This window comes from Siphateles boraxobius, unplaced genomic scaffold (genome assembly GCF_051911475.1).
Source record: "Siphateles boraxobius isolate OS27281-9 unplaced genomic scaffold, OSU_SipBor_1 41, whole genome shotgun sequence".
Classification (NCBI taxonomy): Eukaryota; Metazoa; Chordata; class Actinopteri; order Cypriniformes; family Leuciscidae; genus Siphateles; species Siphateles boraxobius.
In genome coordinates, this window is record NW_027509042.1 from 5,050,145 (window position 1) to 5,065,180 (window position 15,036).

Consider the following 15,036-nt stretch of genomic DNA (forward strand, 5'->3'; position numbering starts at 1 on the left):
TCTGTAAGAAGAGTATTTGGGCTGTGTAGATTTGAGAATGATTTTTTTTTAAATGGTTAATCATAATGTAAGAATTGTATATATGGAAAAAAAAATGTTAGAGGAGAAAATCTATATTTGTTCTTCAAAAGTAGTATAGTAATCCAACTGAATATCTAATAATGAACATGAATTACTTTATCCTCAGCCAGGATTCTAGGATATGTCGTACTTGCATCTGGTTGAATTAGGTGAGTTAATTTATGCTGTTTGGCAGTTGAATACAAGCTCTTGGAGGGCTGTTTTACTTTCCTCAGCACAATTAAAAGATCAGCAGGGACCCCCTGCCAAAGGAGACACATACCACAAGTGTCATTTATATATATAGCCCATGGGCCAGTGCAGGAGAGACTAGCACTGCTGCGAACAGATTCCCAACTAAACCTAAGAATTAGGAGTAACTTGTCTCCGGTCTGAATCAGCTACAAACCCAATGTGTATGTTGATTAAGCATGAAAATCAAAATGGATTTTGTATAATTTTATTACTAATAAACAGCTAAACATTTCCCTTTAGCACATTCACAAATAAATGTTATTTTCAAGCCTTCTTTGCATGACAAAACAATAAAAGAGACAAGGTAAATGGCAAAAACAATTAATGATTAGGTTAAATTACTTTAGTAAATACTGAATTACAATGGTAAGTGATAAAGTAACAATGCCTATATCAATTCATTTACAAAATTCATCCAATGTGTGGTATATACAAGGACGTAAAGCACATAACGAGAATTTCACAACGTTCTTAGGGCCAGCCCAAGACTGTTGGCTCTGTTCTTCCACCTAAACACCACTGCAAACCACACCAGACGGCTTATTTATCCAGTCTTAAGCATGTAGTTCCATTCAAAGGCATTAATGCAAAGCCTGTGCTCCCCAGCAAGAGGACAAGCAATTCAGGAAGTTCTTTCCAATTGGCCAGGAATTCAAGAACTTCAAGAGGACTAAATTAGACATTTGGTCTCGCTGTGGATCACAGGCTTTGTACAAGACAAACAAACAGCTGCTCTACAACATTTAGAGCTAGCAATGCATTTCCATACATTGTGGCCCTTCAGTGACTTTCATAACATGTGACATTAGTTGAGCTGTTTCCTTCTTCAATTAGTTTGACATGAGAGAAAGAAAATAAAATCATCAATTTGAATGATTTTCCCTGTGTAAACATCAATAGAATGCTTAGAACTGTCATTTTTCAAGTTGTTTCAACTAGGACGAAAGACACACAGGAATTTTAAAAAAGTGCAGTCCACCCTGGGTATTGTTCCAAATATGCCCTTTTTTAAATTTAACAAGCAGTCTTCTAAAGGAAAATAGTGTTGTGCTAAAATTCATGGATTAACTACAATTACTGTAATAAGTCTATAAATCTCTCTGCAATTATTACTGACAGCACATATTTTGGAGGGGAAAAGTATTATTATTGCACTTGTGAATTCCTGAAAACATCATAGCGCATTGGCAGCACTGCATATAGAATCACAGGATAAAGGACGGGAATTGAAACTCAAGATTGCCCATAATATCCATTCTGATCCACTAAACACATTCTATGACTCCAATTTGCCAATATATTGTGTCAAAAGTACATGTAATAATATCCATGAATTTTTTTAAAGTACCATCAAAAGCCACACACTAACTTCTAAAGACAACCAAGATGGTGTCACGTGTTATGGAGAAGTGTACGTTTAGATGAATCACATTTTAAGTACATAAAACTTTGTTATTGTGGGTATTCAGTCGACATTCAACCACATGACAACGTGTTATAACGCTCTTGAACGAATAGTGTGTACATTAATCCAAACCTTTTAAAGGTAAGTTAAGTGAAATAAGACTTTTTGTTTCTTCAATGAAACTGACGCCAGAGCTCTTGAGAAAATATTTAGGCTGAAAAATTGAGTGACAGCAAAGAAGAGTTATTTAATTTGGGGTCAATTCAAAGAAGAATATGTGCTATAATTACTTCCCTTTGCTTGTGTTTTTTTTTCTATTAAAGATGAAGAGTTTAGCCGTCTTGCTCTTTCTGAAACAAGACTAGTTTCCAGATACGCTCCCTTTTTTTTTTATCCCTGTCCAGATAGTAAAAGCATGTTGGATGTGCAGGCCAAATGTTATTCAGTGAAAGAATGAGAACGATGAAAATTTTTTACGAGACAATTAGGGCATTTGGCAAGACCTCTCAAAATCACAAAAAAAAAAAAAAAAATCATGAAAAAGAACAGCAAGGGAGCTGAAGAGACCAATTGCCAAATAACACAAATGGTTAAAATGCAATTTCAGAAACTATTTGGACATACTGCACTAGTGCACTTCACAAAGTCCTGGACAAAAACCTAAAGCGCACTGTATACAAAATTCCTGCATTTGGCTCCTTCCCACTAACGTTAAAGTTCTGATATGGAAAACTTGCGAACAGTTGGAATAGTTATCACATCTAACACTTTGAAAATGCTATTCTTGTCGGAGTTCTAGAAGACTGGCCAACTTTCTCTCAAAGCGTGAGGGTTGAACTTTACTAATGCCCTGATTATGCACTGCAAGCAGTAACAATGGTCAGACACTGTAAAACATAAACGTCTATTCCAACTGCTTATTAGTCCAAGAACAGGCTGGATCTGTAGCTAAAAATCTGGCAACAGAGGATGTGGCAAATTGGAGCAAAAAACGTGCTACTATAGTTATCTCGACTTGCAAATGGATAAAATATGCAGATGGTTGTGTTGAACTCATGCATCAACATCACTGACCCCATCTGCTACTACAGGATCGGTACTATGTCACAAAAAATGTACAGGACTACAAAATTGCAAAGATTTGGCACATTTTTCATATATAACTTCAAATATAACTTCATAAACTCATCTCAAAATGGCCAAGGCTCAGATATCTCTTGTTAATGCTTATTATCATTGAACCATAAAATCTCAGAGTTATCTTTATCTGTATTTTAAGTACAACTACGGAATTCAATTGAATTTTTTCCTATCCGAAATATAGGAAAGAGAGAAGCACATACAGCTTTATATCCTATGCAACAGGAATACAACATTGATGTTTCTATAATAGTAAATATTAAATATGGGTTTGAGTAAATCTCATGTCACATTTTACCCCCCAAATCACAAGAAAAATATAATGAGGTCTATTTTCAGGACTTTAAGTTGAGTTGCAAAATATAATTTCAGGTTTTCTTTTTCATTTGATTTGAGTGAAATGTGACCCGGATATGTTTTTGACAGGTTTCATGAGATTCGCCCATTTATATATTTTTTTACTTTTATTATATATATCAAAGATGTGCAAAAACAGTGAGAAAAGAAAGCTGTGTTGCTTGCATTTGGAGTGCTGAAACTCTTCAAATGTACAGAAGGGCGGACAGACGAGCGCGAGAGAGAGAGAGAGAGAGAGAGAGAGAGAGAGAGAGAGGGGCGGGGGGAGAGAGAGAGAGGGGCGGGGGGAGGGAGGGAGAGGGGGAGAGAGAGAGAGAGAGAGAGAGAGAGAGAGAGAGAGAGAGGGGCGGGGGGAGGGAGGGAGGGGGAGAGAGAGAGAGAGAGAGAGGGGCGGGGGGAGGGAGGGAGGGGGAGAGAGAGAGAGAGAGAGAGGGGCGGGGGGAGGGAGGGAGGGGGAGAGAGAGAGAGAGGGGCGGGGGGAGGGAGGGAGGGGAGAGAGAGAGAGAGAGAGAGAGAGAGAGAGAGAGAGAGAGAGAGAGAGAGAGAGAGAGAGAGAGAGAGCGCGCAGACAGGACAGTATCTGATCTGTTAAGCAGGTGTTTTCTTTGCTGTCTGATTTTGGGCAGTAATCTAGAACAGAAATGGATCCCCAAGGACATTTGAACGGGGGCTGAAGTGACCATTGCATCGGGATTCAGACAATAAATCTCACTCCATTATTAACAGAACTTCTTATTTGGCTCCAATAGAAAGTTACGTAACTTCCCCTGTAACATCACATTCTTCATTTGCTATTCTCCTTGTTTACTAATAGAAAGAAACTGAGGCTGGAGAGGATCTGGTCAAACTGTTTACGACTGCATCAGCAGCAAGTACGTTCCCTGGTCGACTCTGATGGTTGACGACGAAGTTTGAAGCCCTTGACTGCAGACCCATCTGCATCTATAACTGGAATCCTTTGACCTATTAAGGAAATGAAATAAAAATTAAAAGGAGCATAATGACATTAGCTATGTTTACATGGACACCTTTTGTTTCAATCGGAATTAATTCATTCTGATTGATAAATCCGATCTTAAATCAGAATTGATTTTTTGACATGCTCACACTGCACAAATATAGTTTCCCACTATTTGGGTATACTAACAATTCTTCTATATTGCATCTTTTCTTTGTTTTAAAGAGAAGATTTTGTATTTATCTATTTCGGGTCCTAATTAGGAGACGCGAGCACATGAACCCTTGTGCCGCGAACCTTATTAAGAAGTAAAAACGCCCCTTTCCCCACACAAAACAAGGCGCCAGTGGATGAGAGTCTGAAACAAGGACTGGACCTGGTCCTGCTCCACTTCAAAGACGATGAGTGGAAGGAGAATTTTAGAATGACACAACAGTCACTATTATGACACTTTATTCAACAACAACAACAGCTCATTCCGTGCATCATACGTCATTACACCATTTCTACGTAATTGACCATGTGCAATACTTTCCAGTATAAGGTTTCAATCTGATTAAGTTTTTACATGTCATCTCAATCGGATTACAAAATGTTTAAACCACCACATTTAATTAGAATGAAATTCTAATCGGATTTGGCCAATTTATTCTGACGTGGTTACATGTGACTTTTTTATTCTGACTGTGCTACTAGTCCGATTAAAATCGGATTATTAGGGTCCATGCAAACGCAGCAATTGACAATAAAAATATGCATGAGGGAAGAAAAAGCAAAAATGATTTGCCATTTCAGTGCCTGTACAAAATTCACAAGCATGGTGTCACGCCTGTTCCTTGACGGGGCAACTGCCAAGATCCATGGTAAAAGATCTGTATCCACTGTAACCCATCGACTGCCCTGGGTCCAAATGGCGAGAACAAGTATTCACAGAAGCACTATTCTCACCACCATCAGGATCAATTATAGATCATGCATTCATTATCATTTTAATAATAAATGGTGTTGCAATAAAACGCATTTATTAAAACTAAACCTGCCTGTGATCAAGCTCAATCTAGAGAAGATGATAAAATTTAAAATCACAGGGCTCTGAATGAGTGCTTCTAGATTGCTTGTTAAATTGGCCTTGTTAATGACACAATGCACCGATGATGATATTATACTCACTTATTTGAATGAAGACTTCATTGATGTTAATGGCATTTTTGGCACTGGTTTCAACAAATATGGCATGAATGGAGTCAGCATAGTCCTTGGCATCTTTCTCTGAAACCTCTCTGGAAAACAAAAGGAAAAAGCAACAGAAAATGAGGGAAATCGAGCGGAGTAACAAATGTGAGTAATATAGAACAGTAGCAGTAGCAATAGCAGTATTACAACTCTAATACCACACTAATAAGTAATCAGTTTCATAAATGAAGAATTCTGATATTTTCAAAACTCTCAAAAAGTGTGGCATGTTTTTACTCTTATTATTGATTTTTGAGACTAAAAGGATTTAAACAGATACCGCGGTTGAGTGAGAGATTATCTGAGTGCGATGAAACTTGTAAAACTGTATTTATGTATTGTATTTATTTTTTGTGATGATGGTGTATAACTAGCACAGGGCAGCATGTTGGAGGTAAACTTTTGTGTTCTGGTTCTCCGTGCACCTGTCACCTGATCACAGGTACTGATCAGATGGCACCCTTGCTACACATATCAGGCCAGTCACACTGACGATGGATCAATTTTCCATTGACAATTTGCTCTCTTAGATTAACCGCCAAGGCAGTGATGTTTTCTTTAAACATTTCGATCAACTAGAGTTTTGTTGGTTGTGGGTGGTTGTTAGGGTGTTCTGAGTGGTTGCATACTGGCCCTATCTATATATATATATATAAATGTATATATATATATATATGAAAGTGAAAGACTATAGGATTTGTGCCCGCTTTCTCCACCAAGTGAAAAATCGCACATGCAATAAAATATCTAACCCCAAGTATGAGTAAAAGTAATGCTTTTAATTAATATAATCTGAAATACTATTAAGATCTACAAGTAGGGGTAATGTTATAAGTAAGTACATTTCCATGATAACAGTCTTTGACAGCAAAGGATTTTTTTTTTACATTTGGAGAAAACATCTTAAACTTGAAGCAAAAAATATGTAAAGAAACAATGACGGCTGTGGATCACTGAGAACAGCACCAGTTGTGCTAGAAATATAAATATCTTAGCTTTATGTGCCAGACAGAACAATTGCAAGAATTTTCCCTGATATTTATTGCCTGAATGGCTTGCAGTGCAAACGCTATTCCTCAGAATCAATGTCTCGGTCTTTATGGTTTCGAGAAGTAAAATACAACCACAATGACAGCTGACAAACACTGCCAAAGAAAGCAATGGTGAACCAAGACATATCATTGGACCTGTGGGAAGAGTGAAGCAATTTAAAGTGGAAAGATAAATAACAGACCGCTGAAGAGTGGATTTCTTTTTCATCACAAGTTATGCTTATGGTAACGGTACGTGTGTGAGCTTGTTTTCAATGAGTCGAGACAAGTTGACAGCAAATATGTGGGTCTTTTCCCGACGTCAAATTGAGTTGACAGCCATTGCGGGTGCATCCCTTCAAGCTGAATAGAGATGACAGGATGTGAAGTCTTTTGTGGCAAGGACGCTGGAATTCACCTGGCATCAGAGAGATCACATTTGTTGCCAGCGATAGCCACCACTATGTTGGGTGGTCCGTGCTGGCGAAGCTCCTTCACCCAGTTCTTCAACGTCTGGAATGATTCCTAAGTGAGAAATGAAGAGATCTTCAAGACAAGCAATTACAAGCAAACTTTTATCTACTGCCCCTCATGTTGCTCGAAACCTGTGTGGTCACAGTTATTCAGTTGAAAACAAAAGGAGTCACCTAGCAGACTGTCTTCCATTCATTGAACATGAATGGAAACACAAAAAGACAATAAAAGTAGTCTATATGACTTGTGCACTAAATTTCAAGTCTTCTAAAGCCATACGATAGCTTTGTGTGAGGAACACACTAACATTTAACCTGCTACTCACTGTAAGTCTTACCTCAGCCCATAACTTCTTTAGTGTTCCATGGAAAAAACTATCTTACGTAGTTCGAGTGACATGAAGTTGAGTAGATGACAGAACTTTCATTTTTGGGTGAGCTATGCCTTTAATAGCTTTACCAGGAGAAAGATTTGTGTAGTAATAATGAAAAAATGTTTCATTACCTCTTTAGTGATGTCATACACAATGATAGCTGCAGCAGAGCCCCTGTAGTACATGGGAGCCAGGGCACGAAACTAAGAGCGAAACAGATAACATGCAGATGTTAGAGAAAAATAATGGCCGAGACTTTAAAAAAAGGGGAAAAAAGCAAGACTTATTCATCACTGATAACAACCCAACATCCCTTCTTATGGGCCGAGCGGCCAATCTCAACCTGCGTATGCTAATTTTCAGAATTTATACGGTTTGGCGGAGGTCTCCTTCGAGTTTCATGCTGAATTAAAAGGATGGCTCAAACACACACACACAAAAAAAACGCATGTTATTACAACTTGTTCCTTTCAAACAGAACAAACAGGCTGCGGTTAGGGAAACCCATGGTGAAAAACCCTAGAAGTGAGCCACCGTTTAAACCTAAAGGAGAATTGTGTTTCAGACGGACATGCCAAGGGAGCTTGAGTAGAGGAACTGCAAGGAAAGGCATATCAACACATGTGGGAGCCATCAAGGGAAAGATGAGTGCAACGTGTCAAAAGTTGTTAGCGTTTAATCATTATAAAATAGCATAGTTGGTTTGTTTGACCCCGGTCATCAAAAATAGACAAAAAAGCCTCTGATTAATAAAAACAAGCTGGAACCAGTATGCCATTCCACTGAAAAAAATAACTAAAAGAGGGGAAAAGTGCATTATAAAATGAATGATTAAGAGAGAGGGTAGAGAGAGAAGACATGATGAGAAACCCTGGCAGGTTTGTTTTTTACATACTTTCTAAAGTTTAGGCGTGAGCTAGCTTGTGAAATAATCTTAAAATCAAATATACAGTTTAGAAATTAAAGTATATTTAGGTTTGGTTAAAGTTTATGAGCTGCAAATTGGTGCACATTAACATGTTTGTGCTCATTAACAGCATGAGCTGCTAACAGTTTACCATCAATAAAAGTGAATACAGCAAAATGCATAATGGTACATAAATTGTAAATAACAGATAGGAACAGAGGAACTAAAACCCCTTGGACCCTAAAGCTTGAGGTGCTCAACTGGTTTTGCTGATCAATGAATCAGTGCTAAGTGAGATGAATTATTTAACAATTATTTATAACTATACTCTACAAATTAATTTATACAAAGTTTATTATTTAATTTATAAAAATGCAGAATACAAATTGGATTTTAGTTAAAACAACAGGTCTGACCAATGCTTAATCCATCTTTTTTGCCAATAAAATTAGTAAATCAAGTTTGACTGACAGTGACACGGTTTCTCAAATTTATAGCTGTTTTTGGCTAAGTTTGCTGCACAAGGAAGAGGAAACGCTTTAGTTTAGCTTTTGACTAAAATTGCAGGATGTCTCCTTAGACATATCCCAGGATTCCAGACTGTGTGGTCCCTCTCCAACTCTCCTCCAGGATTTTCTCTCATCCAACTTCCTCCAGTCACTCACTACCTCTTCAAATGTATCTTGCCGTTAAGTCGACTATTCAGTTTTAAAGACCTTGTGAAATCACTTTATTAGCTATAATATGGAATTTCATTTCACCCATTTTAAAATCAACTGTTCAAAGTTTGGGGTCGATAAGATTCTTTAATGTTCTTAAAATAAGTTTCTTATGCTTACCAAGGCTGCATTTATTTAATCAAAACTACAGTACTTTTAATGTGTTTTAAAATGTAATTTATTCCAGTGATGGCAAAGGTGAATTTTCAGCATCTTTACACCGGTCTTCAGTCACATGATCCTTCAGAAATCATTCTAATATCTTGATTTGGTGCTCAAGGAACATTTATTATAATTATTTATTTGAAATACATTTTTTGTAAAAATGTAAAAGTCTTTACGATAACTTTTGATCAATTTAATGCACCTCCAAAGCCACTAAATCAATACAAGTACAAAAAAAGCCATGTTTCTACAATGCAGTTCTAAAAAGCAATGTGCCGGATAATTATCTAATCAAGAGCTTGACAGCCAGTGAAAAGCCCGATCACAGCTCCCGGCAGAGTACAGAAAACTGTGGACAGAACGGTCTTCTCTTCACAAAATCACAATAGAGCTTGAAGTTAGAAAAGAAAGAAGAAAGAGCCCTTCCAGAGGGAGGAAGGAAGTGAGACAGATTCTGGCTTCAGCTGTTTTTCTCAACTCTTATCTCTGACAAGGCCTAACATTTCATCCCATCAGGCTCTGGAGCATCCCGAACAAAGAAAAGCAAAGAAAACTTGACCTCTTTAACCACTCATAGGCCACGATGATGAACTTGCACCATCTTTACCGGCGGGAATACATCAAAGAGCTAAACAGGTCCAGATGAGGGTAAAGAGGCTCGATAAGTCAGACTTTCCCATGTGCTCAGACCTTCATATGCAATGGGAGCCAAATATCTAAGACAGATTTGATTTTTGTTATAAGTTATAATATCAGCAAAACAATGAGTGAAGATTGGAAATACAGTTGTGGTCAGAATTAATGGCACCCCTGGTAAATATGATCAAAAATGGTTGTAAAAAATAAATCTTTATTGTTTATACTTTTGATCTTTCATTCAAAAAAAGTGCAAAAATCTAGCCTTTCATTAAAGTAAAAGAATTGAAAGTGTGTGTGTGTGTGTCGGTAATCACATTATAAAATAAATGTTTATTTCATACTGTGACCCCCCCCCCCCCCCCCCCCCAACAAACACACACACACTTTCAATTATTTTACTTCAAGGGATAGATTTTTGCAAGTTTTTTGAATGAAAGATCAAAAGGATAAACAATGCAGATTTATTTTTTACAACCATTTTTGATCATATTTACCAGGGGTGCCATTAATTCTGACCACAACTGTATGTGGCCCTGTCTATATTTTGAACAAAGACCTGAACGTGACAAACCCCACAAATTTGTTACATTTAAGTTTTAACCAATAAAGTAGTGCAGAATATATTGCGCAAACCTTATTAAATAACCTTGCATGATTCATTTAAAAACTCTTCTCCCATCTGAAAGGCAAACTCAAACAAATGAATATGCAACAAGTTCAGCTGCAAAAATAACCTTGTATACCACTTTTCAAATTTTTTAGTAAATCCTGACAGTAGTTTTTTAACAGCAAAAGAAGGTTTGCACTGGTACAAGCTGTTAATAAATCTGGCCCTTGGTATGATACTATTTTCTCTAACAGCTTGTGTGGGCCACTTGGCATTCTACATTTAGCTTCACATAACATCACAGACAAACGTGAGAGGAGATCATATTCCAAACAGCCTCAAGACTGCCGTCAAATTGAAAGTGGTGATAAACATCTCAAAATATGAGATGGCATCTGTACACTTCAGCTGTCTCTCCTAACGTAGAACGTTTTGGAGGAAAACAGTGCATCTAGCTATACCAAGAAAACCAACCCCTTTCGAATCACATTAAACTCTCTGTCCCTCAAATGTATGCCTGCATAATAGTAAGAGAAGTGCATGCAATACTGCCCTCTGTCTGAACTATAAAGACACTGCAAAAACAAAAAGTAATACAGCTTGTTTGTCACCCAAGTGTGTGTGTGTGTGTGTGTAGTGATTGTTGCTGTGTTTACCCTTTCTTGTCCTGCAGTGTCCCATATCAGAAATTTGTGAAGCTCATTTTGGTACTGCACAGTCTTTGTCATAAATGATGCCCTGAAAATAAAATGCAGATGATCAATAATATTTTTAAGCACACACTATACAAATAGGTCTGCATGGAATCTGAGACATCTGCAGATCTCATGTATTAAATATTTTGGCAAATTTTACAATGCGTTTAGCTGCCAATACGACTCTAAGCTTTGTTTAATATATTTTTTACAATATAAGAAAAGGTGTAGGTGTCATATGGACCTACTTATAGACATCTTTAGAACGTTTACAAGTGTCTTGCCAAGTGCAGATACACATAAATTGTTTTATGTTCTTTATATGTGTTGTTATGCCCCTGTCAACTTAAAAATCAGGTTTTCTGTTATGCATTGAAACATCAATTAGAATTGGTTAAAATAACAATATGTAAACATATATTTTAGGGCTGTGAATTGAGACAAATTTCACGATTTGATTCTATTTTGATTCACAGGCTTGAAATTCAATAAGATTTAATATTGATTAATTAGGGCCTATCAGGTACAAGTACAAATTTCCTCAAGAATAAAATATCTCTCAACTAATGTAGTAAACTAGTATACAGGGAACCCTAGTTGGTGCATCACTATATTAAAGTAAAATATACACATTTAAAAGGTGGCTGTCATAAAAACATTCATTAAATATTACATTATAACATACATTAAATATTAAAGAACAAGTTAAGTAAAAATACAATGAATATGCAATATGGTGCATATTTAACAAAATGCTGTTATTTTTCTAGCTGGATTTTTCTATGGCTTTCTGAGGTAAATGTAATATTACGTGATATATTGTTTACATGCCGTTTAATTGACGTCTTTCTGCGGTTGAAACACTAATTGATTGAGCGACTACATGTGACACGATACAGATTTCGGTAAGTTGTACTGTAGCTTTCAACATACCTTATGATGTTTATTCATTTTTATTTCGTGCTATAACTAGTAGTCAACTTTGTTTCCTATTAGAAGTAACAAAGCACAAAGCTTATTATAATTTATTGGATGGAAAGCGCACTACAAAACTTTGTTCATTCATCATTTGAAAACAACATAGACTAAAAAAAATCAGTTCTTCAAAATGATAATGCATTAAAATGGAGAAATCAGTATTTTTAACCCAGTTAACCCGACTACCAGATTCACAGTAGTTAAATTATAGCTGCATAATTTCCAGCTATTATTGAAATAAAAAAAACCCTACAATTTAGGAACTTTGGAAAAGCATGATTTCCCTTTTAGAAATATTACCATAGTTTGTGGGCTAGCAGGGAACTGACTGGCCTGACTGGGACAGCAGAGAAATCTTTATTGTTAAGCCCTGAAATGTGTGTCAATTGAATTTAGATTTATGTAACTGAATTAAAAGGAGTCACATGTAAATCTTTAACACACTGTGATGCAACTTGCCTTATACAATCAACGCTGAATATTAAATCACTTAGGGTGCTTTCACACCTGTATTTCGGTTCATTTGGTCCGGACTAAGGGTGAAAAATTATACTTTGTATCATTTCCAGGCGTTTTGGATCCTTTCCACGCCACACTGATTGCTCTGGTTTGAATCGGTTGATGAAACGAACCAAAATGCAGTCACGTGACAACATCCACATCACTCGTTGGCCAGATGTATCTTGAACATATTTCCACAACTGCACTTAAAATGGTCAGAATTAACGTGCGGGAAAATTCCAACAGAACTCCTAAACAACGAGGAAAATCCAGCAGACATGCGGAGAATTCGCTCACAATGTATGTTCAGAATCAGCACGAGCTTTATCCTTTCGCAAATCCCCCCATAAACAACAAAGACTAGACGCGATATAAATAAGAAATTCACTGTGTAGTGCGGACAACTTCAGTGTTTATGATGAGATTTTAGTGCAGAATGCAGTAAGTCAGTCATGGCTTAAAGGGAGCGCTACTGACAATCTAAATAATAATTTTGTTTGACTACGGCAGCTGGTTTAGTCCAAAAATGCGCAGTTTGGCAGTTGGGTCTGTTCGAGGTCGGATCACGTTCTCACCACATACGAACCGCTCCAAAGTTTACTTGAAAGCGTACCGAGACCACTTCTTCGAGGAGGTCTCGGTACGCTTATTTGGTCCGCTTTTGGTGTGCACCCGAGTGCGATTGCTGCTTTCACACCTGCCCAAAAGAACCGCACCAAGGGGGAAAACGAACTCTAGTGCGATTCAACCAATGAGGCAGGTGTGAAAGCACCCTTAAAGGAAAGAGAATCTATTAAATTCAGGCTTCTCAGCACCAACAGGGAAATCCCAAATGCTGGTTAACAGTTCTTGTTTTCTTATTTGAGAGATTGAATTAATATCGTAACATTGTTAAAGCAAATAATCCATCAAGTTTTTTTTATTTTTATACAATGCTTTCTGACTCTAATCCAGAGGACATGTCAACACACTAAGTATCAATTTGTTTTGCCAGAAACATCTTCCATTTCAGTGCATGTCACAGCTTGCTGTGTTTGCTATTTGCAAATCCTTCAAAACTTGCAGTTTTTTTCTTATTTTACAGTGCACCACAGTTAGCTTGACCTCCCAGTTAGTATGTTTTGCAGTAAGCTTACCCAATTGTGGGATTAATGTTGGGATCAAAACTATCCTCCACAAACCTCCACACGATACTTGACTTTCCAACTCCTGTATCCTAAGACACAAGATAAAAATCACACACACACACACACACACACACATACACACACATATATATATATATATATATACATAATTCACGTTTGATGCAGTTTTCCATGATAAAAAAATACAATTAAAATGTATATTTGTTTTTTGTCAAATGCTCTGATAATATGACATGGTTTGAATATAATTTAAAAAATCTCCATAATTAGAAAAAAATTTTTTTTATATGAAGTGTAGAATGTCACACTGCCAGATTCTGCTTGACATGTCATGTTACCTACCCGTTTACAAATCACATGACTAAAAGGACATATTTATTATCAATATATGAGTAAATATAGGTAATAGTGCAAAAAGTGTCAAATGAAATCCTTAAGCAGTAAATGCACCCTATATATGCATCTACTGAACAAAAAAAAATTAACTCTCAAGACATTCATCATCCACTTCTGAATGGGTGGTTAAATACGTCATCATCCCAAAATGTTACTGTAATACTTAAGAAATCCCTAAAGCTTGCACAACAGGTGAAACCACTGACACACTTTATTGCAAGTTATAGCATACAATAACACAGTTATGATCGATCATCAAAAGAGTAATAAAAACATAAAATATTGCACCAAAACTGCAATCCATAATAGCAACATCGAGTCGTAAAAAGTGAATATAAATCTTACCCCAAGAAGGCATACTTTCAACTCTCTTAGCGACATGATGACCTCCAAAATAATGAAAACTTCCCAATCATTCCAAATAGTTTCATAAACCTGATCAACAACTATTTCGATTTGACGTAAGAAAAAAAAACACACACACAGTCTCTACCTACACACTAGTGTCGGATATCCATTGCTTTATGACGGTATAAGAAGGCGACGTGGGTTTATTATTGAAAGCTTCTTATAATATGAAATGGTATATTAATGATCGATTAGTTGCGTTATTAGCTGCTCGCTGATCGCCATCTTGAACTCCGGTTGACGAGTCTAGTAATGGGAAGTCATTCCCGCGAATCGGTTCTTTCGACCAAATCGTTTCATTGAACTGTTCAAAAACTGTTTTTGGAACGTAATTACGTCATAGCGTGGAAAAACATAGATTACACGCTTAAATAAAGCCAATAAAAAATAAATAAAAATAAAAATAAAATAAACGCTTAAATAAAGCCCTATTGGCCATATAAAGGTACATATGGCTGCTTATACACGTTCTGTTGTGTTTTAATATCAGTTTTAATTTATCGTAATTTCATGTCATTTCAAATTCATGATTATTTGGATGACTGTGCGTTTACTCTTCAGCAACTTTACAGATTAATACCTAAATC

At 36.7% G+C, this 15,036-nt stretch overlaps 1 protein-coding gene across 1 annotated transcript; it reads right to left on the minus strand.

Annotated features, from left to right (window-relative positions):
* Positions 1-504: 504 nt before the first annotated feature.
* rab22a (RAB22A, member RAS oncogene family) lies at positions 505-14,697 on the minus strand. The gene is made up of 7 exons (XM_077197919.1): positions 14,387-14,697; positions 13,634-13,713; positions 10,980-11,061; positions 7,418-7,489; positions 6,858-6,964; positions 5,346-5,455; positions 505-4,180 (listed from the first exon to the last, which is right to left on the minus strand). Exons 1-7 carry the CDS (start codon positions 14,420-14,422, stop codon positions 4,080-4,082), a joined length of 588 nt encoding a protein of 195 aa, XP_077054034.1. The 5' UTR covers positions 14,423-14,697; the 3' UTR covers positions 505-4,079.
* Between the last annotated feature and the right edge of the window lie 339 nt (positions 14,698-15,036).

Bases quoted from the DNA above. Each gene is read 5' to 3' on its own strand.
- rab22a (XM_077197919.1), bottom strand. From the start codon at position 14,422: ATGTCGCTAAGAGAGTTGAAAGTATGCCTTCTTGGG. The intron at 13,714-14,386 runs GTAAGATTTATA...CTTGTGTCTTAG, and splicing joins TGAAAGTATGCCTTCTTGGG to GATACAGGAGTTGGAAAGTC. The intron at 5,456-6,857 runs GTGAATTCCAGC...TTTGTTTTCCAG, and splicing joins TGTGATCTCTCTGATGCCAG to AGAGGTTTCAGAGAAAGATG.